This window comes from Triturus cristatus, chromosome 4_1 (genome assembly GCF_964204655.1).
Source record: "Triturus cristatus chromosome 4_1, aTriCri1.1, whole genome shotgun sequence".
Classification (NCBI taxonomy): Eukaryota; Metazoa; Chordata; class Amphibia; order Caudata; family Salamandridae; genus Triturus; species Triturus cristatus.
Window position 1 is genome coordinate 454509998 of NC_140585.1, and position 26846 is coordinate 454536843.

Consider the following 26846-nt stretch of genomic DNA (forward strand, 5'->3'; position numbering starts at 1 on the left):
AAGCAATACAACCTGGAAAATTTAGGGTTGGTGGATGATGGGCTGTGTGAAAATGGAAGACACAGAAGAGGTCCAAGTGAGGAACAGTATGGATCTGATGTTTGTTGCCCACAATCAGCACACAATATAGCAAGTTTCTCGAAAGAAGCAAACGGAAAAAGCAGTCCATTGGGTGAAAAGAAAGATGCCAATGAAAGGAGACCGGATTAATGTGAAGGAGAATAATGTACTTGCACAACAGCGAAGCCAGAGAAGAGGCTCTCAGTGCTGAAAAGAGAAAGCAGCATAAAGACTAAGTGAAAGTGTTACTACAAAAGAAGAATTAATTTAATCAAATATTAAGTCACAATAGTCTATTAAACAGCCGATACTAAAGCCCTAGAGAGAAACTAGAGCAGGAAGGGGAAGAACGTATCCAAGCAATAAATCATGGGCCAGAAGAGGAAAAGCAGGGTAAATATGAGAACACAGCTCAGAAGGAGGACATACAGCAGAATATAGCAGATCACTGCTGTTGGACCTTGCCCGATTTACAGGGTTATCCCCAAACTGTTTGCATTCTGCCTATTTTTCTGACCACCTTTTTGTTGGCTTTAGGACTTTGGGGACGTTACCACTGCTAATCAGTGCTAAAGTGCATGTGCTCTCCCCTGTAAACAAAGTTTGATTTGTTTACACCTGTTTGCCATATTTGATTTACTTGTAAGTCCATTGTAAATTGGTATCCCATATACCCAGGGCATGTAAATGAAATGCTCCTAGTGGGCCTGCAGCACTGCGTGTGCCACCCGCAGAAGTAGTCTTTCAAACCTGTCTCAGACCTTACACCGCAGGGCCTGTGTGCATACTTTACTGCCACTTTGACTTGGCATTTAAAACTACCTGCCAAGCCTTAACTCCCCTTTCTTTACACAGAAGTTATCCCTATGGGCAGGGTGCTGGGTAAGTAAAAGGAAGGACGGGCCTTTGTGTGGCATGTCCTGGTAGAGACAATCAGCCTATTTTGTTTTTCACTGCTGTGAGGTGTACTCCTCTTGTAAGCTAGCATTGGGAACTCCCTTATATATTTGTATGTGGTAATTCCATACCAGAAAGGAGTGGCGTTGCCATGTTTTATATGTTTAGAATAGTGGTGATAAATCTTGCTTACTGGTGTAGTTGGATTTTACATTACTATTTTAGAAATGCCTCTTTTAGAAAGTGGGTATTTCTGTGCTTATGACTTTCTGCTTTGCAGCCTAACTCCAACATCAATCTGGCTGGGTGACCGCTGCACTTGGTACATACTTTCCACAGCCACAACACAGGAAAGGCTCGGTGTGACTGGGGATACATCTGCATTAATCTACATACTGATAGTCTTCCTGGACAGGGGGAGGTGGATTACACTTTACTTTTGTATAGCTTGTGTCCTGCCCCTACACAAAGGGCTGATTTACCCAGTACTGATCATTTGGAGCCAGAGCTGGGTTGAAAGAAATTGGTGCGCACTTCGAAGGGTTCCTTTTGAAGTCCCCTCTTCATCAAATACATTTTTGAATATAAGTACTGGGGCTCTGATCCCATGTTTTTAGACACTGTGTGGGAGGCGGATGGCTCTACAATATGCACATTGCCATGAGGACTGCTGTGCTGCCAGGAGGGAATGCCATTTGTACTACTTGTTTTGTTGTGCTGCCTGCTGGGCTTATAGAGGGACTGCCACTCTGCAAAGTGACTACGTGCTGGCCTGCCTGATATCTACTCCCTTTGTGCACCCAGGTGCTCCCCAAGGGCACGTTGGCTTGGCCCCTGTTCTCTAAGACTCTCAGGGCCAGAAAAGACTCTACCTCATCAATCCCTTGCCGTGGTACTTTGAGTCCTGCAATTCTACACTTTGAGTCCGTGCACTGAGCATTTGTATTGTTCCCCAGGGCAGCGCGAACCTAGAGCACTTAGTGCCCTCAAGCACCATTCTGTGTGGGAACCTACGTGAGGTCACATAATTCCTCGTTTTCAGGACAAGTGTCACACCCTAAGAGGGTCCAGCGATTGTTTGGGTCGATGAGGTCAAACTGCCACAACCCACTCTCTGGCCATTCTGTGTGTGATCCAGCACCGAGGGAAGCCATAGAGTATGGACTCAGTGCCTTTCCATAGGGATTCCCTACGAAATGTCAGCGCCCGGCTACCAGAATCCGCGTCCAGGAGCGTGGGGCTAGCTGAGAGTAAAATCATTGCATCAGGGATTCCAGACTCGCTCGGGCCGCCGGATCTGTTTGGCTCTGATCTGCCAGTCCTGCATGACTGTGGTTTCACCACCTTTCAACACGGGGAGCTCTCTGTGTAGACTTCCGTAGACCAGACAGTCGACAGTCCCTCTTCTGCCAGGGACCAGGTACGAGGAAGTGAGACCCTGGCCGTCAATCAATACTTCACTGGTAGCCAGGGTAGCCTAGCAAACAATTCTACGTTACTCTAGCCCTCGATCCAATAACCAGGTAACACCCCCGGGACCTCTGGAGCCCTGCTTACTCGCCCCACCACTGGGGCAGTCCCGTATACGTTCCCCCTGGTGGCAACTGTTGCAACGGGACCAGGATTACCACATAACATTTAGTAAGCTCGTAGGGGTTCCTGTGCACCTCGTCATGCTACTGAAGGCAACCTTTTCAACCGGGCTCAACAATTACCACATCTCTCAGAGCTACCCAGTGTAAATCACTAGAGTAGTGATCCTTTAAATAGCCGACTTCTACTATAACACTGACTCTGAGGGTCGTCAGCTCCTTAAGATTCTGCTTACATCAGATAGAACATACTACAGTGGTTTACAAATTGTCACCGCAGCACATGAGAGCGAACATACCAGTATCCACTGGACCCTGTCCTGATAAGGATAGAAGGAGGCTGTATGCTGTTGGTAGAAAGATATATAGAGTAGGAGCAACTCGATGCAGAAGTGCTAATTCAAATGCAAATCTTGTTAGAACTGGTCATCCAATTGTTGGTGCCATCATGGAGTTAATGCTATATCAACTGGATAAGTACAATAGGAGAACAGACAGTAATACAGTAAGGCAAGGCAATAACAAATACCTGCTTGAAATCCTGTTTTAGTTGACAATTGTCCACAGGCAAAACCTAATGAAGACGTGCATGGTTAATGATCTGTGTTTTCAAAGCTTAAGTGCACACAAATATCAACACCCCTTTACAGAGGAGAATTTATGTGGAGGTGTGGTGGGTAACTTTATCACCAAATGAGAAAGCAAACCACCAGAGCCATGGGGTCTATACAAGCAACACATGGGCTTAAAAGGAGGGATACCTAATAACAGGAGAGGTTGGCCTTTCCCTTTCTTTCACCAGAAACTATTTTAGACTACACAAGCTTCAGGAAGTCCGCAGAGAACAGTGCAGCGCAGCAGCAGCTGAATCCGAACAGATCTTTGAGATAGAGGAAGAAAAGCCGGGCCTCTATAGGCATGGGCCAAGCTAACTCATGTCTCATAGACTTCCTCATTTACAGGGTTCCAGTGGGGGTTCAGACAGTTACAATTACAATACATGACTAACACTGAATAGAATTAGAAGGAAAAAGCTCCCAATATAGAACCAAAGCAAAAATCATGAAAACAAGAATACAACTAGATCCTTCATCAAAAGGTATAAGAACTATCAAGGAAGGATGCTGTAGATATTCATTGCTTACTTCCTAATCCCTAAACAAGACCTCACAATAACTCTTCTAATGTTTTACCTAGAAACAAAGTTGAGAACAAAGTCCTACCCTCCTCAAAACATGCACTAAAACTTTGGACATAGACCAAGACCCAATGGATAGGAATAGTAGCGATTTACCTGCATGGAGAACAAAACACAGAATCGGACAAGGGGCAGTATGATACAGATGGGAACTGGATGTGGTAGACCTGATTTTCAAGGCATAGGAAATACCCAAGATCAATCTCTTCACAAAAGAAAATTAATTTCCATTATTGATAAATTGGTGGAGATTATTTGCTTATATATTTCTGCTACTGCCATTGATAACAGATGTGATCTACTTTAACACATCCATACACACAATATTGATACTCCTCACTCCAAATATGCAGAACAGACATGGTACTCCCACTTAATGACAGTGTCTCAAATGAGTAAAAAAAACTTGAAGAAACCAAAATCTGCTAACAATGCCAAGGGGAAAAGTCTACTTTCCAGACCCAGCTAACCTACCTTCTAGTGAGAGAAGATTTGGGCACATACACCTACCTAAATGTTGCTGTAGGTCATCAAGCCGTTACGAATGCCAATCACCTGTAACTGCTGAAAAATTGACAGATTTGGAATGCTCTGGAGACATGAACAAATCCAGGGGGAATTGGAGAACAAAATTGGTATAGTCAAATACTGAATGAATTTGTTAAAATGAAAATGATCATATGCCCTCTAAGTGTTATCAGCCATCTGGACGTCTCACGCTCTATGGAGGGTTGCTGTCAGAGAGCTGGAGATCAGGCTGGGACACATTCTGGTATATGCCCAGAGCAATTTTTGCAATATGCAGGTGTGTCCAGCATTGCCCGGGAAATATGGATGTCCTTCCCAGACAAGCTCAGTGAATCACATGTCCTGTGGGTGATGATTGCTCCTGGCTCCACCAGGGGTATCCTCTCCCAGTTGTATCCTGCCCTCAAGAATGATAGACGAACGTAACGTTCACCCTTGATCATTGTAATATGGATTTGGAGTCCCCCTTACTGATGGAGAGTGGGGGTGTGCTCGGGCATAGGTGCAGGAGGTGGCTAGCAATGCCATATTTAAGCTGACACAATTGTGCTACTTATACAGAGCATTCCCAACACTGCAGCGCCTACACAGGGTTTACCCAACTCACTCTGCTGAGTGTGTGAGGTGTGGAATATCCCCTCATGATTTTGGACATGTTACGTGGACCTGCCAGGTGGTGAGACCCTTTTGAGAGGAGATACTGTGTTGCATTGTTGGGTCAGCAGTGAATGCTGACCCAACAATGCAACACTGCCTATTGGGACCGCTGGTAGGGTGTCAAGCGGACTGTAACCCACGTACCTCTGATACCATATGTTATGATGGTGCTTATAGGGTAGCAACCAGTCCTGTTAGACTGCTGGATTATTTTGTCAGTTCCCTGGCCTCTTTTTCCCAGAGCCTGACCATACACAAGAAATCCACAAAATATATTTAAAAAGGCTGTATTAAAAATGAATGACAATCTACTGCAGACTATATGAATAGATTTTACTACAAAAACAAATAGGGTTGTAATTAAACAGGTGATTAAACAGTATATTAAAAAGAATTTCAACATTTAATGTGCTCACTAAATTCAAGCATCAAATGCTCCAAACATTCCACGATAAAACCCCTCCATTTCTATCCTCTGTCTAAATCTATCTTGGCACCACGGTGGCCTTGCAGGTTTCCTATATGGGCTCCAATATGCTTACCTCTGCTGTATAACAAAGTTGTTTCTAGTAAGTGACTCTGCTTTAATTTGCAGCTGAGCTCTATTATGGTTTCCCCAGGTATGAAAAGCACAGACGAGGCCTGGTTTTGACCATGCTCTTCAGCTCGGATGTGTGTCCCTCGTTTAAACCTCCCAAGGAAATCTGAAAGTGTCCCTTGCCGAGGATGGTTTTGTTTCAGATTTAAAACACTTTTTTCTTGTCATTATGAAAAAGCCGGACTTAAAAATTGGTGTATAATGCATACAGATGCATATACATGAGTAACTGGTGCACTATGTCTATAGCAAGGCAAACGTTATATGATCAGCACACGTCATACTGGATAAAATGCAGTGGGAGGCACATAAGCAGAAAAACACAATAAATGTTGACTAAGGTATAGTGCCACTCACAAAATTGCACGTGTTCAGTGCAAGAGTGTCTAGGTGATGCTCACAAGTGAGTATCAATGGGAAAAATCCAGAATTGGTAAAACCCAGAATTCGGCTTGCACTACTCGTAGAACAAGAAGTAATTGCAAAGTGGCCATTTTTGGACCCTCGAGGGCAGATGAGCATTACCACCGACACCGCACTCATAGGTGGGGGAGCACATCTCAACCACCTTAGTGTTCAAGGTCTGTGGCTGCAAGAACTGGAATACCACATCAGTTGCCGCCAAGCATTTCACATGTTGAAAACCGTCTCAGTAAACCTGGGTACCATAGCAGCAATGTACTACATCGAGTAATGAAGAAGGGGCATACTCGTGCTCAGCTGTTAGATCTGGCATTGGGTCGTGCAAAATCACATCACGCTCCTAGTGCAGCATCTCCTTGGGGTGGGCAGTGGCTCTGCAGACCTGCTAAGCAGTGTGCATCTGCAATGCTACGAGTGGGAGATGCATCTTAAAGGACTCCAAAGGTACTTTTAGTAATGGGACAATGTCGCAGTCTATCTGTTTGCCACTGTCGAATGCAAAACTCCCTAACGTTTGGTTAATTGGTCCGGTGTCTTCGCTAACACTTTTTTTCTCCACTGCCTCTGATTCCGTACATAGTGAGGAAAATAAGACAAACTGGTTACACCAACATAGGTGAAATTGTCTTGGTATTCGATGTTACTGTAAATATAGGTCCATCTGTTTCACTTCAGGTTGAGCTCTGGCATCTGAGGTCTTAAGTGCCTGCAAATCCTGTGTGAGGAACACAAGCCAACCATGTTGTTGTGCTATGCCTGAAGATGGAAACTCTCGATCCATTACTGCCTAGGTAAACCAGTAGAGTCACGCAAAGCAATGTTGCAGGATATGTGTTACCTACTGCACATTTAAAATGCTGAATTAGCATACACTTCTGTTATTTAGCGGGGATGGCTGCTTACATGCAACATAGAGCACACAATACCTGCAAAATTTCTGTTAAAGCATTTATTGTGGGGGTCGGGAGCTTAAAATAATTATTCCACCTAGGATTCCACTGCCCCCTACAAGGACCCTAAATGTGGTACTCACAAAACTTACATGACCTACATTTGAGCCATCACTCTTGTGTGACATGTAGTTATCTTGGAAAGTAGACTTCCTAGCCACAATCAACTCACCGAGGAAATTTGCAAGCGCTCAAAGTGGAGGAACCTTTTCTACAAGTTCACAAATCTAAAATGTGTGCCCAAATGGTTTTTGTTTTTTCTTGTGAATAAGAAAAGTTGCCGATCTTTCCACATCCTGAGACCTTGGCAGCGATGGCCTTACTCATAATAGATACCATGGGGGTACCAATAAGAGGACAAAATCTATCCGCATTGCCAAGCAATTGTTTGTTGCTTTTTTGAAGCCTCACTTGGAAGTGTAGTATTGTGAGATGGATAGTGAAATAAATATAACCATGCTGAGGTAAAACCTACACTGCTGTTTCCAAAGCACATTCCACTAGAAAGAAGGATGTAAATATGGCCCTTTTCAGGGAAGATACCAACTGTAGACCTCTTTGAAGTTTACACCGATCAACTTCACACACATTCACAAAGCACTATTGTGTGGAAATGCAAAATCAGCAAGAGACTTTGGTTTGTCAGTGTTGAAAACATTATTTCAAACCTATGCATCAAGGTACCTACTACTTGATGTGGGAGTACTGATTTTCAGTCTTAGTAGAGGATGTGATATGCAGCAACACATGCTACAAACAGAAAATGTAACCTACCCTGTAACCATGAGTTTGTAGCTTGTAGTGCTATAGATTCACATGCACCCTCCCACCTCCACATGAGAGAAATGATCCAAGATGTTAGTTATTATCTTTGTAAGTTATAATACTCCGTACACCTGTGATATTGTGGATCTTGGCTGCCTTAACAGTTGACCATCCCACCCTTGTATGCACCCTTGAATTTCAAATGGGTTTCCCCAACAGTGCCGTTCACTGGTTCGCCTCCTACCTTTCCAATCGGCATGCGGTTTTTGACCTGGGCACTTCCTGGCCACAACTGATCCTGGCTCCGTACTGTATCCTGTCCTCTACAGACCTTTACATGGAGGCTCTTGGTGCACTACTGACCGAAAACCACAACAAGATCCAATAATTTGCCGATGATGCACAACTCTGATTGAAAGTCTCCTCTGTTTGACATCAAACACTGCTTGCAAATTACCAGAGACAGATGTCCTATGCCTCCACTGAAGCTTAACTCAACCAAGACAAATCTGTTATTTAACAAGGACAACTAACAACCCGGCCTAATGACATGTACCTTGATGGCGTCAAACCTTGATGATTTTATCCTCTCACAATGGACCGCAATCTCAAGGAACACAATGCCAAAAACAATGGCGTGGTACCAACTCTCTCTTCCAAAGAAAGTGAAACTGTTACTTTCAGAATGGGATTTCTGAACTGCTGTTCAAGCCCTTGTACACTTGCATCTGTATGGTGTTAATGCCATACTCCATGTCCTCACAGACTCCACACTAGCACTCTTAAGCGGTATCCTACACAACACAGCACCTCTTAAACTCTTACCCAGGGCCTGACTGAAAAAATATGATCACATCACCCTCATCTGGAAGGAAATCCATAGCCTCCCTTTTTCGGCCCACACTATACTCAAAACAAGCTGGATCATTTAGAAAGCCATCACAACCAGCACCCACACTTAATTTTCAGATCAGCTTAACCTTTCTGGTAGTTCTGAGCACACCTGCAGCCAAGACACTATCGGACTGCAGACTGTAAAGGGAGTAAAAAAGCAAAAACAAGACAGCAGGCTTTTTCCATCTGTGCACCCAGGCTCTGGAACATCTGCTTATCCAGCAGGACCACCTTGCACTGCTCCCATTTAGCAAAAAGTTGAAAACTTCCTCTTCTAATGCTCTGTCTTTATGCTCGTATTTAACCATGTATAGTGCTCCTCTGCCTTTTGGATAGGTTTCTCCTATAGAAATACCATTCACATACATACACTTATGTTTTCCTGCTTCTCTGCTCTCCGTTTTTCACCACCCACCTGCTGGGAAAAACAATCTCAGGTGGAATCTTTGTCCTGGTGCACCTGTGAGATTAGCAATGAGTCCTGATGTGTTGAGACCGAAGAAGACTTCAAATGAAAAACAAGTTTTCAGGTGTCTGCACTCGACACTAGATGCCTGGCGTATGCCGAGCACATGAATCTACAGCTCTACAACTTACAAACAGATGGTTGCAGGGTCAGCAACATTTTCATTTTGTTACTCTCACATCCACGGTGAAGGAATGAGGTTGATGCCAACCTCGTATATAGGATAAACAAGAAATTGAGACACATGCCCAGAATAGGGCTTTAATAAATCTGGAGATGGTAACTATGTGCTGGGGCACTGTGAGCTTATGCTGGACATTATAGTGGGGCATAAAGACTACTCCTATGGTTAACGCCCAAAATAAAAAAAAATTTAAATTTATGTACACAAATTTCCTGACTCAACCATCAGATGGAGAAATAATGTGAAGTATCTGAACCTAGAACAGCCTCAAGAATGTAGGGAACTCCTTTATTCGCCATAATCATGACCATATTTTGAAACTGTCTGCCCCTAATTCTTTCCACCCTGCTTAGTCAGCTGGGGGAAACCCTTCTTAAAATCCCCTTTAAGCCCCCATAAGAATTTACACTTTCAAGGGTCCATCTACCTCCAAGTCCATGTACAACTTTGTGGTCCAGCTCATGGTTACGGTCTGTTTTGAGCCAGTAGTGCTGTTAAACCTTTTAAAAATTGAGGCGAAGCCAGAACCAAGGTAAACTCCATACTCATCTGTAGTAGCAGATCATTCTTCCATTCTTGAAAGACATTGGTGTTTATTAGACACAGTTAAACCAATGGGCTTTTTGTGGCAACATTTGGTATCTAAAAATATGTAACACTCCATGTAGATTATCACTTCCTTCCTTACTGGTTCACCCCTATTAAATAAGAAAGCCCTCAACTAGAAAGGCAGTGAGAAATGAAAGACTATTCTTATTTCCCTCCTCAGACCCTTCATTGTAGGACAGACTGGGAAGAATTGCTGCCTCTAAAACATCAAACCTTTTGACAGGTGTAAAACATCTAGTTTGTCTAACCACAAATTGATCTGACCCCATCTGAGCAAATACGTGACTTTGAATACAAATCAAGTAAGTCACAAACTTCATGTTTGCATTCGTCATCAATTGGTATTTGGCCCTATTCTTGACATTTAAACCTGTAAGCTTTCTATTTTTAGTAGAAGTCAGGAAAGTTCTGACCGTATTGGTGGATAAAGTTAAAATGATCTGCTTTTGGTCACAATACTGGTTTAGGGGTTGACTGGCATCTTTTACTTAAGCAACCTTAAGAAGCAGGGCTTATGTATTGGAAAAGCTTTTGTTACATTTATTGGGATTAGGAGACTGAAAGAGGAATAGAATTTTGACTAATGCTATCAAACAATAGCTAGATAAAGAGGGCCAAGAAACTTTTATGTTATATTATGGAGGATTTGGAACATGAAGGCCTTCTTGTAACAGTATGAATTAATAATCTGGTCAAGGCTTCAGGATTCCACCTTCTGTCTATTTTCCTTCTTCTAAAAGACTTTCGAGGTTTTCTTTGGGTGTGTGGGGCATTGATTTATACTGAATACGTTAAGTCTCCATCATGTAAAAAATGTTGGCTCCCTGAGCTTCAATTGGATATTGGTATGTGTGTGTGTGTGTGTGTGTGTGTGTGTGTGTGTGTGTGTGTGTACACACACATGTGTACATGTATGTAAGATGGCATGTGTGGCTGTAAATACACATGCTTAGCATATGTCTGCCATCTAGTGTTGGGCTCGGAAGTGTGCAGGTTGTATTTCTTCAAAGTCTTTTGAGTCCTGAGGAGTAGTGACTCCTCTTGTTTGCAATGCGCATGGTCCTCGACTCAATTGTTAGATTGTTTTCCGCTTGGTGGGTGAGGGTTGAGTTAGGATGATGTCTCCTATGGAGATGAATTTGCAAAAATAATGTAATAGATAATGTGGAGAAATGCAACCAACAGAGGTGACTGGGGAGGAGGTTAGGTACATGTGAATCTACTGCACTACATGCCACAAACAGATGCATACAGAGTAACATTTATCGTTTGATGCCATGAGTGGCTGTAGATACACATGCTTAGAATAGACTCAAATTCTCCTCCTAAGCGGTTGCTAACCTGTGCTGGGTGTATTTGTAAGTGGCACAGGTGGCTCATTTTACATACCCAGTTTAGAAACCCAGTGAAATAGAACACTTGCTGTAACTGTTTTTGAGGGGGAAAAAATTAAATGTATTCTTGTATACATTATACTATAACTGTAAAGGTTTCGCTTTAAAATGGTTCTTTCTTTTGCAGATTTTTGGAATGATCTTCAGTATGGTCCTTTGCTGTGCAATCCGCAACAACCGAGAAATGGTCTAATTGATTTATAATTCTGGCAGAAGAGGAAATGCCAAAATGTTGGCACTAATTTCAGTTTTCGTAAAATGTTTCTAAAACGTTCTATATTTTTGTTACCTTTTTAATTGCATTGTATGAATTTATTTAGTTTGCTTTTATGTAAGGGAGAAAATATTAATTGACGTAGCATACTAGTGTTATGTTCAAGCGTCAAGACAGATACTGTACATAAAATTTGTCTCCAAGTAGATTTACATGTGTTCGCTTTCTAAAAAAAAAAAATAATAATTTTAATCACAATGCAACTTATGTTGGAAACTATTTGATACTAAATAAAAATTACAGGTTTACATCCTTTGTTTTCTTTTTCAGTCACACATGGAGGGGATGATTGTCAGAGCACATTAAAATATAAAGAAAATAATGTACTGCAACACTGTGGGTAATCGATAGTAAATGACAGCAATTCATAAACCTGTTATTTCAGCTTCTGCAGGGCTACTTATGTTCTTTTGAAAATCAGTAAGCACTGTGAACTCTTTTGAATTACCTAAAAATACATGCATATAGTATACTATACTTCCGGAGCTTTCAGCCGCCCCTATTCATTCACTGTTTTGTTGTATCATTCATGTTTTTCTTCTGCCATTGGCTTATTCTCGCTGTGAGCAACTGCATTCTGCTCTCACATTGAGCACCTCCACACACAAAGTATGCTCTTCATATTTGGTAGTGACTTTTGTCCATAACTGTTTACTCACCACACGAGATTTGATCATTAGCACTATTTAATCCACTCGCAAATCCTGCAGAGAAGATCAGGCTAAGACTGGGATTGTCTGAGCCCATCGGGCGCTGGGCTAGGCAACCCGTTTGACTCCTGTGTTCAATTTTCTTAAGGTATGCAAAAGGCAGAGTACATCCTAGGCAAAACGAAATGAACCTCACAGGCTTCAAGTTCTAACCTCAGTCTGACTAATTAGATCTCTACTGTTTTTACCAATACCAGGGGGGCAATAAACAATGGAATTATTTAAGTTGAAGAAAGGCTGGGTGCCACACAACAGGCTGTATCTGAAACATTAGCTACCGTTCTTGATTCTTCCTCTTCTACCTGTGTAGACTCTGGCACCTTATCTATACCTGCTAAAATTGCATATCTCCCCAGACGTCCTCCTAATCCATGTGCCAACAATTTTTTTTAAAGCGGTCTATTGACTCGGACTCCTGTGCTTTCTTGCCTCCTTCTGACTCATCCCCGCCAAAGAAAAAAAAGTTGGCGCCTAGAATTACCAAGCCAAAATGTGACTTTGGCTAACACTGTAAAAGACATTTGTAACTAATTCCATAAAGGGTGGACACGGGGGGGGGGGGGAGGTGGTCTTAGTTCTGTGCTGGATCCGAAACAGTATCTGTTAGATACTGTTTTAAATTATTAAAAGTCTATGGAGGAGTTGGTTAAGGCCATGGTAGACCCACTTCTTTTAAGGCTAAATGAGGGTTAAAGCATCGCCCTATGTATTCATGGACTGAGTTAATAATGGTAGATGTCTGATCATTCTGCAGTGCTTCAACGTCTGCCTCCTTGTAACAAAAGCGGCAGCAGTGCTTCACACTAGCATCATCCCCGCACCTCTGGGGCTGGCCCAGCTGAATTGCCAGGTCTGGTTAGTGTTCCCTGTCCAGCACTGTGAGTCTGTTTTTGTCCCAGCCAAAAACAAACCCGGCCTGAGATTGAGAATGGTGACTTTGGGCTGAAAATACTGTGCACAGGGAGGCAGCAGTGGGGAGAGCAGGTTATTTTATCTGCCCTGTATCGCCTCCCTGTGTCACAACTTCTACCCAAGAGGAAAGGCAGATAGTGGTTTAACAACAAGTTTTCATGACTCTACAGCTTCTGCCTTATGCAACCCCATATGTTATGGTCTTAAAAAAATGTCCCCCATCTTAATCAAATTCAAACAAGATTGTTACGAATTCAAAAATAAAGTTGTGCATTGGCTAGCAGAATAGGAAGGGATCAATAGCATACATAATGCTATAAACATGGTGAGAAGAGAAGCTTGGTTAGGTTAAGGGCCCAAGAACTGTGCTGGTGATTTGTGTAGTTAGTCATTGTATGTAGTAGGAGCAAAATTTGATCATTTCAAAGACGCATTGTTTGGTAAACGTGTGATTTAGACAGTACCATTGCAGCATTTTTATAGATCTGAATACTTGAAACGTATACCACACTCAACTCAGCAGAGGACCAGTAGTGGAGATCTATGCACTCACTTTACACTTCCCATATTTAAAACTTTTACACCTCTGGAAAAGCCTGCAGGCCAGGTCGCTCCCCACGCCACACAGCTCCACCAGTTGTGCCCGTGCCTTCCCCCCTGCTGCCTCCTGCCTCATGAGTTCGCCGCTGCAGTGCTGCGCTGAGCAGCTCTGCTGGTTCGTTGTCCCTGCCATACTTGTGGTATTTGTACTGTAACTGTATCATTGCCCTTTGACTGTTCCTTTTGTGCCTCCTGTTTTTCCAGTATCCCCCATTTGCCTTCTGTACCCCTCGCTGTTGTCCCCGCTCCCGCCGCTGCTCCCCTGCGGCCCGCCCCCTTTTTGCCTTCTGTATCCCACTCGCTGCCCCACTCCCGCCTCCCAGCTGCTCCTCCCTCCCACCTCGCCTTAAATGGCGGCCGCTGAGCGGCCGCGCCAGAGGCAAGCCTGTCTGCACCTGTCTGCGCCTGGACCGCGCCAAACGCCAGAACCCCTGGACCCCACAACCGCCACACCACCAGACTCCGCTACGACGCCAGCACCCTCCACGCTCTCAACGCCGGTCGAGACCACCGCTGCTTCCAGGCCGCCCCGAAACGCGCTCACGGACCTTTCTCCTGCCACACCTGCAGCTTCGCCTGCGACCGAGCCACCAAACCTCCCAGGACCGGACCCAACCACCTTCGCTGCATATTCCTCAACACCCGCTCCGCACGCAAACACGCAGTCGAGCTCTGGGACCTGCTCGACACCTCCACTCCAGACGTCGCCTTCCTGACCGAGACCTGGTGGAACGACTCCTCGGCGCCCGACATCGCCATAGCCCTCCCGGATGGCTACAAGATCACCTGCAGGGATCGCGCCAACAGAATCGGAGGAGGAATAGCCATCGTCCACCCTCAAGGTCTCCACCCACGCAGACAACACTCTCAACACCGCCGAACACCTGTACTTCCGGATCCACACCGACCCCAACACCACCCTCAGAGGAACACTCATCTACAGACCCCCCAGACCCAGTGCACAGTTCAGAGACTCCATTGCCGACCTCGCCAGCACCCACGCACTGGCCTCCACAGACTACATACTCCTCGGGGACCTGAACTTCCACCTCGAGAACGACGCCAACTCCGCCACCCTGATCGACCACCCCGGCCTCAGACAACTCGTCACTGCACCCACCCACGCTGCCGGACACACACTGGACCCCATCTTCTCCACTAGCACCCACGTCGCCTACCACCACACCACCGAGTTCCACTGGACCGACCACCGCTGCATCCATTTCACCTTCAAGAAACCAACCACGCACCACCGCACCCACCTGCTACCCCGCTGCTGCTGGAGCAAAGTCACCGAAGACCAGCTGACCACCACCCTTGCCCAGAACCCACCCACCGACCTAGACGCCACTGCTCGCAACCTCAGACAGTGGATCAACGACTGCGCCAACACCCTCGCACCGCTCAAGAAACCCTCCAACAGTCGCACCAGCAAGAATGCCACCTGGTTAACCCACTAGCTCCAGACCTCCAAACGCGCATGCCGGAACCTGGAGAAGAAATGGCTCCACTAACGCACACCGGACAGCCACGCAGCCCACAAGGACGCCACCCACAGACATCACCTCATCAGATTAGCCAAGAGATCTTCCTTCAAAGACTGCTTGGTGAACAACGCATACGACAGCAAAGAGCTCTTCAGCATCGTGAAGGAACTCTCCAACCCCAGCGCCAACACCAATGACATCACGCCCTCACAAGAACTGTGCGACTTACTGGCCACCTTCTTCCACCGCAAGATCGCTGACATCCACGACAGCTTCAACACCACGACTGCCCTGACTACGCCAGAACCCACCCCCCTGCGAACACCACCCACACCATCCGCCTGACCACCTGGGCCAACGTCAACGAGACCCGCAAGGTCATGAACTCCATCCACTCAGGATCTCCGTCAAACCCGTGCCCACACCACGTATTCAACAAAGCAGACGCAGCCATCGCACCCCAACTACGAAAGGTCGTCAACACCTCCTTCGAAACAGCGAGATTCCCGTAAAGCTGGAAGCACGCCGAAATCAGCGCCCTCCTCAAGAAGCCCAAGGCGGACCCCAAGGACCTCAAGAACTTCCGGCCCATCTCCCTACTCCCGTTCCCGGCGAAGGTCATCAAAAAAATAGTCCTCATACAACTGGCCCGCCACCTCGAAGACAAGAACATCTTAGACCCCTCCCAGTCCGGATTCAGACGAAACCACAGCACCGAGACAGCCCTCATCGCCGCCACAGACTACATCAGGCACCAACTAGACAACGGCAAAACATCAGCCCTCATCCTCCTAGACCTGTCAGCCGCCTTCGACACGGTCTGCCACCGCACTCTAAAGACACGCCTGCAAGAAGCCGGAATCCAAGAGAAGGCCTTCGACTGGACCACGTCCTTCCTCTCCGGCAGAACCCAGAGCGTACGCCTCCCACCCTTCCGATCCAAAGCCACTGAAATCATCTGCGGCGTCCCCCAGGGCTCATCCCTCAGCCCTACGCTGTTCAACGTCTACATGGCCCCCCTCGCACAAATGGCCCGCCAACATGTCCTCAACATCATCTCCTACGCCGACAACACTCAGCTCATCCTCTTTCTCACCAAGGACCCGCACACCGCCAAAAGCGACCTCCACGAGGGAATGAAGGCCGTCGACGACTGGATGAGGAGCAGCCGCCTGAAGCTGAACTCGGACAAGATGGAGGTCCTCATCCTCGGACCCACCCCCTCAGCCTGGAACGACTCCTGGTGGCCGACCACGTTGGGAACAGCACCGACACCCACCGACCACGCACGCAACCTAGGATTCGTCCTCGACTCCTCCCTCTCCATGTCGAAGCAGGTCAGCCCCGTCTCCTCCTCCTGCTACAACACCCTCCGCAGGATCTACAAGTGGATCCCGACCAAAACAAGAAGATCATTGACACATGCCCTCGTCAGCAGCAGGCTGGACTACGGCAACGCACTCTACGCAGGAATCCCAGCCAAACACCTGCATCAACTACAACGCATCCAAAACTCCTCTGCCCGACTGACCCTCAACGTCCCCCGCCGCAGCCACATCACCCCCCACCTGAGAGACCTACATTGGCTCCCTGTTGACAAGAGGATCACCTTTAAGCTCCTCACCCATGCACACAAAGCACTCCACAATGCCGGACCAGCCTACCTGAACAGCAGACTCTGCTTCTACACCCCCACCCGCCAGCTCTGCCAGCCTCACCCTCGCCGCTGTCCCCCACATCCAATGAACGACCTTCGGTGGCAGATCTTTCTCCTACCTCGCTGCCAAGACCTGGAACACGCTCCCGACCAACCTACTGCAGACCCAAGACCTATTCACCTTCAGAAGACTCCTCAAGACCTGGCTCTTCAAGCAGTAGCCCTCCTCCCCTCCCCCCCAGCACCTTGAGACCCTCACGGGTAAGTAGTGCGCTTTACAAGTACTCTGATTGATGTGAGACAGATTAGGCTTCAACATGAATTAACCCCTGATTTAACTGGAAAAACCCTTGGGTCCCAAAGAGGTCCCACCTCCCTAACCTTGTCTTCTGTGGCTGAAACACATTCAATTCCTCATGCCTTGATCTGTCAAGCATTATGTAGTAAATCACTTCTCTATAATCCGATCATATTTATGTCATGGAAAGTGTAGGAAGCTGGCTCTGTATATACTACACCAAAGTGAGATATAGTGTGCACAGAGTCCAGTGGAACCCCAAAGGTAGGCAGTATCCGAGGACAGTGTTAACCATTTGTTGTACACACTGTCAGCAAATGAATCCACACACTCGGAGACTGATCTTCAGACCAATTGTTTTTGTATAAAAAAAATATTCTTGTAGTTATTTTATTTTCAGTAGAACCAGGTAAGTTACTTTTTAGTTTACTTTTCTTACTCAGAGTAGCATACCTGGATACTACTCTGGGAAATTTTTCTGCAAACAGGTAAGTAAAATCGTTTTGGTTAAATAGTACAATTTTAAAGAATTTTTTTAGGTTTTCAAACTCCACACGTAAAACCTTTTCCAAGAAAAACAGTCAATGTTATCCTAAGGAGGAAAATACTGTTATCGGTTTTGAGGTAAGTATTTGGTACTGGGAGTTGAGGTTCTGGGGGTAAACTCGGGGGTCCCCCAGGGTCAGGGATGGACTCTCGTTACACCATCAGCGGTACTAGGGCGGTTGGGTGCAGAGTGCTGAGGCCCACTGTTATCCAATGGGGGATAGAGGACCTCCGGTTGGTGGCTGCTGATTAGCAGGCCACAAGGTTGTGGGAGCCAAGCTCCTGGTGTTAGGCTCGGGGGCAAAGGGGGATCCGGTTTAGCACACTTAAGTGCACCCGTAGCGGCGCAGGAGCGGCTGGGTGCAGGGTGCTGTTTTGGCATTGGGTGCCCTGTTTTTTTCAGTGGGGATTTTCGGTTCTGGTTTTCAGCTGCAGGCTTGGTCCAGGAAGACTTCGGGGGAGAACCAACAGCTGGCCAGGTGAAACACAGGAGAGGGTTACTTAGGTGTAGCAGGAATGGCACCAATCATGTGTGCGTATTGATAAATATGATGACAAGTCAGGCAGTGCAAACAGGAGATGGAGAACCCTTAATCCCTCCTGAAATCTAACCCTAAGGTCAATCAGTGAATTTAAGTGATCCTGTGCACATGTCAAATTTCTAGTGCTTAATGCAGCGTGATTCGAGACTATCACCCAATCGCACATTATGCAAAACAATTGAAACGGTACGGAAACAAGTATATTGTTCTTCTTTTAATCCGAACAGTTGCCCAGCCAACACGTGTTTCGACAGGGGAGGTACCCCCGGACTTCTTCAGGGCTGAATAGATGTACAATATGACATATATTGCGGACTTTTGGCATCACATTACATACAATGTTAGTCAACATATCTTCCATCATAGCAAAGTGGGAACCAGCGGTTCAAAAGTTGCATGCATAAACTTGGTGCACCCACAATTTCTGTATGAAAATGGTAATATTTTATAATTCAGTGCAAGGATATGCATCTCGTAATATCCCACAACAGTCTCAAACAATTTTCAGTATTTCGGGTACGTTGTAGTTACCATAGTATGGTACTTTCAATTACCACTCGTGTGTGTGGTACAGAACTGGTTGAAGTAGCTGGAATTGTGCAGAGAGAGAGAGTGAAAAGAGCAGTGAGGAAATAGAGGAAATGGAGGGAAGGATACCAGTCAAACGAGACAGAGGCACTCTTAGGTGAGACGAGATCAAGTGGGTGTTCTAAATTCCAGGTGAAGAGCATAAGCAAAAGATTGCCATTGCTGTCCAGAATCTCTTCCAAATGTTGTACAAGTCGATTCATATGCCATTGCGGCAAGGGAAATTCTCACAATCCCAAAGTATGCTAGGAGAGAGAAGATGGAGAGTGATGCTGAATGAGGGTGTTGGAACTCTTCCTCTTCCATTCATGCAGGTGGGTGGTGAAACGGAGTATAGGGGGGTGGGGGGGAGTGTCCTACCTTTTGGCAAGCAAAAAGAGGTGAGCCCCTAAAGTAACAATGAGAGGGTGTCAGTGTGGAGTCAATATTAAAAGGTTGCATAAATCCGTGAGAAGGTGTGAATGCATCTCACCTACATGCCACTTGTAATTCCGTCCCGCTGGTGATTGGATGCTGAAGAAATGAGGCGTTCCTAAAGTGACAGGCGAAACGGTATAAGAATGGGACCAAGGAGTAGGCTGGTCCAGCAGTGAAATAAAAGGGTGAGTAAAGACGTATGTCTCACCTCTGCGCCGGTTGTATTTCCGTCCCGGCTGTGGAGGACGGAGTCTGTCGAATAATGAAGTAATGTCAGTGGACACAAATCCTACTTTGAATGAAAGGGGAAAACTAATGAGAGGAGGGATCTGGCGAAAAGGAGGGACTGTTGATCCTATCTATATATTTATATATATATATATATATATGAAAACAGAACCGCCCAACTTCCTTGCTCTCAACAATGTGGGTGCGCGGACGATATCGCAATCCAATATTCCCAAAAACGCCACGTTCTGGGGTATATATATATATATATATATATATATATATATATATATATAGCCCAAATAATTGATCCCTGAATCTCACCTTTATTTAAGTTAATGTTTAGTGCAGTGTCCAGAGAAATATTTCAATTCTATAGCTGTACTCCTGGTACGAGTACCTAAATGGATTATAAAGTAAACATAGTAGATTATCAGAGGGATTTCTAAGGGGTGTGCCCTAGATACATTATTGTTGTGCAAAGAGACTTACTTGGAGGCGAGTACGCCGGCCGTGTTCACGCTAACCCTTGGGTTTCATTAAGACCCGGAAGTGCTGTGCCAACTGTGACCCAGCATTAATATGCTTACGTGAAAATGAGCAGGACCGCTAACCTATGAGAACGTCACATCACTGTGGTAGGGTCCTAAGTCAAAATCTAGTGTGCAAGTCCAGCGAGCAGCCTGGGTGCCTTATGTCAATGTAAAATCAATGTGCAGTGGCGGGTTGGTCCTCGTAGAAAAGGTGCAGCATCCTGGAAACGAGTGACAACCCATTGAAAAGAAGGAAAAGTGAATGTGTGGTATTCCAGAACAGTCAGTACCAGAAATTAGAGAGAGAAAAGGGAAGCTAGTATACAGAGAAATCATGCGGTTATTGCATCATGAAGGCAGTCGAGGACTTGAGTGTTTCAAATGTGAACAATTGAGTAGTTATGGCGGAGTTGATACTTTGCATGCCTCCTTTAAAAACATGTGTTTACAATTGTTTTTGAGTGTACACATTGTTACATATTATGGTGCAACTGAACAATACATACGGCTACTCCCAAACATGTCAGATTAAAACACATGTTGCTGTGCTGATCTCTTCAAGACAGAAAAGAACTTCAGTTGTGCCTCCACACACTTTAATATTGGAGCAGTGATATCTCAAAACAAAATCGTAAATGGTGGATGAGATTGCAGATCTCACAGTAAAATAAGCAAATGTGGGTGTATTATTCACCCAGAAAATATTGCATCGCGATATTGCGAAGTCATAAAAGAGTCAAAACGCAGCACAGCAGTGTCACAAAAAATGCACTATTATTGAGATCAAAACATTTTTTTAAATAATTATTAATAGATTATAAATGGAATTAAATAAGCCCATGATAGTGGTGTGATGTAAATCAATGAGGTTTACATGAATTAATTAGCTACTGACCCTGTAGTAACACTGTTGTAATGCAGTGCGGGAAACCACGAGTGAGAGAGAAAAGAAACAGAAAAATTATGCCAGAGCCAGGATCAATCTCTGGATGAAAATTTCAACAATATCTAAGGAATCGGGAAAATCTGGATTCAAGATCTGATAACATGCTTAGTATGAGCAAGGTACCAACTATTTCGGAGGACTCACCCGCGTTGGAAGTCGTCCTCGTTTGGCGGCAGTGATATCCGCCCACCACTGAATGTGGTCACCGTTGTATGGGTCCCGGGTGAGTGCGGATTGTATAATTACACAATGCAGTGCTCAACCAGATCAAAGAAAGCTAGGTCAGGAACTTAGAAGTGATCCTGATAAGGACATGGGCAATGCGTTGTCCGTTGATTCCATGTCGCGGCTGACTGTCAAATAGCGTAAATCATGCGCATGCATACTTATGTGCTGCATCACATAATGCCTAAAAGCTGATCAATTGTGAAGAGCGGCCCGAGGCATTACCTACTGCCTAAAAGCCAATCAATTGTGAAGAGGGGCCCAAGGTGGAAGAAGGAAAAGTAATCATTAGTGGACAGTGTTAGAAAGTTATCTATACCAACATAACAGAATCATCAGAGTAAATATAGAAAACATTTCTCAACCTCATTTGTACTCTGAAAGGAAGCATTATCTATCATTTTACAGACAGTTTTGTGGAAACAAAATCATTACGAATAATCTGAAATCAAAGGTCTATTCATAAAGCAAAGCAAAAACCAAAGGAAATGATGGACGGAGTGTTGAACATTGCAAGCACTCACCCCCCAGTCAACTGATCTGGGTTTAATCCATCACCGTTCTTTAGCCCACTCTGCCACCCCAGTTCAGACATGGCCATATGCAAATCAGTCTGACCCTGTGCCTCATGGGAACAGTCCTATTTAATTTACAACAAGAGCACCCATATAAGGTCGGCCTGGGACCATGGGAATCATGTAATTATAGACAACAAAAGGTCCCTAGGAGCAAGTAAAAATAGAGAAGGGAATCAAAGAGAATTCGCAAAGTTGGACGAAAGCCTGTGTTCCGTACAAAAAAATTTAAACAAACATTTTTTTGCCTGAACCTTGTTTGTTGTTTATGTTTTCTCCCCAAAAAGTTTTTGTATGGAACACAGGCTTGTGTCCAACTTTGCGAATTCTCTTTGTAACTGCTGCTTAATTACTATATCAGTAAAATTTATGACCACTGTCCGGCTGGACAAGTCTTTAAAAATAAGCACTGATTGGGTCCTTATTGATTCCCTTCTCTATTTTTACTTGCTCCTAGGGACCTTTTGTTGTCTATAATTTCATGGGAACAGTCCAGCCCGAACTGCCAAGCCATGTCTTCCCTGGACCGAAAAAAAGCTGATGTTCGCCAGGAGTTGGCAGGGTATGCTCAGACGTGAGTCCCTTGCTCACTTTGCCACTGGATTCAAGCAAGCCTGGCTGAAGATGGCTGCAATGCCAGAAACCGGTCCTAGGAAGCTTGTTTCCGGTCCAGGGAAGACATGGCTTGGCAGTTCGGGCTGGACTGTTCCCATGAGGCACAGGGTCAGACTGATTTGCATATGGCCATGTCTGAACTGGGGTGGCAGAGTGGGCTAAAGAACGGTGATGGATTAAACCCAGATCAGTTGACTGGGGGTGAGTGCTTGCAATGTTCAACACTCCGTCCATCATTTTCTTTGGTTTTTGCTTTATTCATAAAGCAAGTCTGAGCTTGCATCGCTAGGTCATGATGCCGCTTTCCTCATTAGTACACCGTGGTGGCCGGGTGTAAACTTTAGACCACGGCAGACCCGTATGAACTATCTGGAGACGATAACATTCTGACAGATGCCTAATATGCCATTCGAGAATGCAAGGGTACTGTAGGGCAATCACTTAATTAGCACTGATCATTGGCAAACACACGGTCCCAAAACAAGGCATAATCCAACTGGCCTTTATGAACCCAAATAGTGCCTTTGACTGCATAGATCACTACAAACCCTGAGCTATCACGTCTGTAGTGTCTGGTAAATAAAAGAACAGTGGAACTATTTTGGTTCCCACTGTACACCGTAGGCCTGTGATGTAAGCATTGGAGGAATGAGTTTAAGGCAATCTGAGAATGTTGAGTTCTGACTTGCATGCAGCTGTATAAAGACATGTACAACTACTCTCCAAATGTGGCATGATTATTGGTGAGTAACAGGGCTGGTAGGATGCTACAACTGGCTAGGAGGTGGAGGATACGAAGCCCATACACTGAAAGGGCTCTTCCAGAGAGTTTGCCAGGGGCGGCTGGTGACATTTGAAAATGGCGGGTCGTAAAAGTGCTGGAGGAGTGCCCCGTAACATAACCTGGACGCTAGCTTACCACTTTGGCGCAAAGGTGGGAGATAAAGCTGCCAAGCCTGGTGTGGTGCACACGCTTCCTTTTATCCTCTCCTCTACCTCTCCTCACCTCTCTCTCTCTCCAACCGCTATCTGTTTATTTCTATTGCTCTAGCTTATTCGTATCCCGCACACCTGCAATTACCCAGTACAGGCAATCTTCGCCAATGGCACAAAATACACCTAGAAAACAGGGCCAAATTACCCTTTCCCCTTCAACTACAACCAAACTGCTCTTTTTCGCACAAACTAGACCTTCCCACCATTGCTCCCACACCCCTAAACCCATTCCAAAAAACCTAGAACACCCTAAATTAACATCCCAAACATGTGCATTACCGCCAGCTCCCAAAGGCCTAAAGTCTCGTCAAAACGCGCACTGAAACTAGGCCCAAAACACACCTTCCCCTCCATGGATTTTCTTCAAAACACTTGCAATCAAAATTAGACCTTCCCAACTCTGATCCCAGCTAAGCAAATGCACTCAGAACCACCTGCAACACCCTACAATCGAACCCCAAAAACATGCAAAACTCACGTTTAACATGGGCTCCAATGGCAGCTCTTTCCCTTCCTCGACTTTGCCAAAAAACACCCTTCCCTTCGATCGATTCCTCCCAAACTTCCTGCACACCCATCAATTCCGCCTCCCTGCCACTCACAGCAGCCCCGTTCCTGTCGATCCACTGGAACCCCCTAAAAAACACTTCTCCACGCACCCCAACACCGCCCATTGGATAACATTGCAATCCGGGCCTTCACAAAAAATGCTCTTTTTTCGCACTTCCACTACTTCGATCATCTTCAAACTCACTGGGACACTAGTTCCAGCCATTTCCAAGAATCTCAGCAAGAATTACACAAATCCATCCACTGGAAAAGGTACGACTTTTCACCCAAACACAAGCCCCCTGCAAACCCACAAAAACACCCCAAAATCAGCCAAATCTGGATGTAATTTTGACAAACCACCCTAAAACCTTCCCAACACCAACCCAGCCAAATCTGCATCAAATCCAGCCAAACCTTCCCAACCCCAACTCAGCCAAATCTGGATGGAATTTTGCAAAACCACCCTAAAACCTTCCCAACACCATTATGCACGAACCTGAATCGGGCCCTGAGCCCTAGACTCCGGGAACCCTAGCAAATTTCAACCCTAAACACCACCCCAACCCTACTACCTAACCCTAAACACCACCCCAACCCTACCACTAGCAGCGGGAGAACTGAATAAAATTAAAACAAAAACTTACCTGACCGCCTCTGCTCCGGGTCCGCGTTGTTGCCTCTGCCCCCTTCAAACCGGAATACCACGTCCGCACTGGAGTGGCAACCCCTCAGCCAATCCTGGTGCTGCTGCAGCGCCAGGATTGGCTGAGGGCACAGCTTACGCTACGCCCGCCGCCTGCCCATTAGGAGACCGAGGGGCTCCTAATGGGCATGCGCAAGGCAGTAAAAACACAAGTACGCATGACTGGGCACGGGCTAAAAATTACTCCTCATGCCCACTCATGCGCACTTGTGCTGCAGTGCTGCCTTTCCCTGGCTTGTCTGACAATGCATGTCAGTCAACATGACGTCGGACCGTGGGTGGTCCGGCGTCATGTTGACTTACATGCATTGTCAGTTCTCCCCACCCTCGGCGTCTCTGAACTTAAGTAAACTAAGTTCAGAGACACCGAGGAGGGGGCTGCGGGTGGGGGCAACGCCCCAATGGACGCACCGCGCCTGGAGTTTGCCATGGTCCTGCCAACAGCTCATGAGTGTGACATGTGCCGCAGTCTAAGTGCAGAATCTATGCTGGCATTGGTGGAGTCTCCGCGCAATGTTAGCCTGTGTAAAAAGGCTGAAGATAAAAGAAAGCAACATTGAAAGTCTGCATGTCGGTGACCAGGAGCTAAATGAAACGGTTGCAAATAAAAGGTAGTGTGCCATTACGCAATCTAATGCTATATATAGAAAAAACAGGTTACAAAAGCAGTGCACAGCAATAGTTAAATATAATTAAACTGAAATTCATATGCAACGAAGCAGAGATTAACCAGGTGTTTGTGAAGAAACATTTAAGCACAAGGCCGACCAAATATAATTATCTACTTTCATGGTTTAGTAGAGTGCAAGGTTTATCTAACTACCGAAACCATTAATGAATATCGTTCCAGAACATGTTGCAGAGCGGCCCCAGAAGGAGGGTCAGGGTTGTACTTGTGGAGCTGTAACCCCCAAGAGGACACCTCCCCACCAAAGCTGCTGCATAGGGGTCAGAACAACTCCATATACCACCATCAAGTAAAGAGAGCTGATGGAGAAGCAGGGTGAGATCCAAGCTCCAAAGGTCATTAAGGTTTACCCTGAGGCCAGCACATCACAAGGCGCTAGAGAAGCTCTGCCTAATCAAGTTCTTCAAGGAGAGCCCGAGAGACAACTACTGTACACAATGTATATACGGCTGGTGCATTCTTGAAACTGCCAGCTGCATTTGATACTGCCAAGAAACACAATATTAGCAATAGATGGATTGAATGGATGGAGACTTTTGAAGATTTCATAGATGCAATAGATGATAAACGTATCTGAAGAACATGGCTGGTGAAGGAGTGAAAAAAGCAAACACAAGGAGATGATGGACGGAGCTCTGAAATTTTTCAGACACTCACCCCCAGTCACAGATTTAGGTTAAATCCATCATCGTTCTTTAGCTCACTTCGCCACCTCAGTTCAGACCCAGCTATATGCAAATCAGTCTTTACCCTGTGCCTCATGGGAACAGTCCAGCCCAAACTGCCAAGCCAGGTCTAGGACCTGTTTCGGGGTAACGCCCACCATCAGCCAGGCTAGCTTTTGTCTACTGCCAGTCCCACACAAGACATTTCTATGTTGCATTTATTTCATGGAATGGCCAGTTAATGTGCTAGATAAATACGTGACTTTGCTACAGTAAGTGCACCGTTACTAGAACTGACGAAAAAGAATGCGTCTTTTCATTGGTCACATGAACGTGAAAAGAGGTTCCAAAAGAATCCAACAATCTATTGAGAGTGTCACTGAAATGGCTTACTTTGATCCCTAATTTCATACAGAGCTTGTAGTTGACGCTAGCCCTGTCTGGTTAGGTGCAATCTTGGCACAGCTCAGCGGGCAGCCGAATGCCCAGACACATATTGTGGCATATGCCAGCAAAAACCTATCACAATCAGAATGTGCTTACTCGCAACCTAAGAAAGCAAGTTTGGCACTGGTCTGGGCTTGTGAATATTTCTGTCATGTGTTCCGTGCATGGCCTATTGTAGTTTTCCCTATGTTAGCCTAACTGTGCATGACATAGGCCGCATTTGCTTTGCACATTTTACTATATAAACACGTTTGCCATTGTGTCACATTGTATTTTCACACAGAACCTGCAGTTGTTTTCGCATTCTGTTCTTTCTTGGGATTTACTCTAAACACAGTAGACCAGGCTAAACAACAATGTCCATTGTTATTTTGTTCTAGTCAGACACTAGCACCTAGACACAACACAGGAATGCAGCTGTTTATGA

The 26846-nt window shown here is 45.5% G+C and overlaps 1 protein-coding gene across 2 annotated transcripts in view; it reads left to right on the top strand.

The window, feature by feature from the left end:
- The window catches only part of CD9 (CD9 molecule), a 192521-nt gene extending 180784 nt beyond the window's left edge, over positions 1 to 11737 (top strand). For both annotated transcript variants that reach the window (XM_085652612.1, XM_085652613.1), the window contains exon 8: positions 11343 to 11737. In XM_085652612.1, the coding sequence (XP_085508738.1) occupies positions 11343 to 11408 (66 nt within the window). In that variant the 3' untranslated portion in view covers positions 11409 to 11737. The remainder of the gene's footprint in view (positions 1 to 11342) is intronic.
- The last annotated feature ends 15109 nt before the right edge of the window (positions 11738 to 26846 follow it).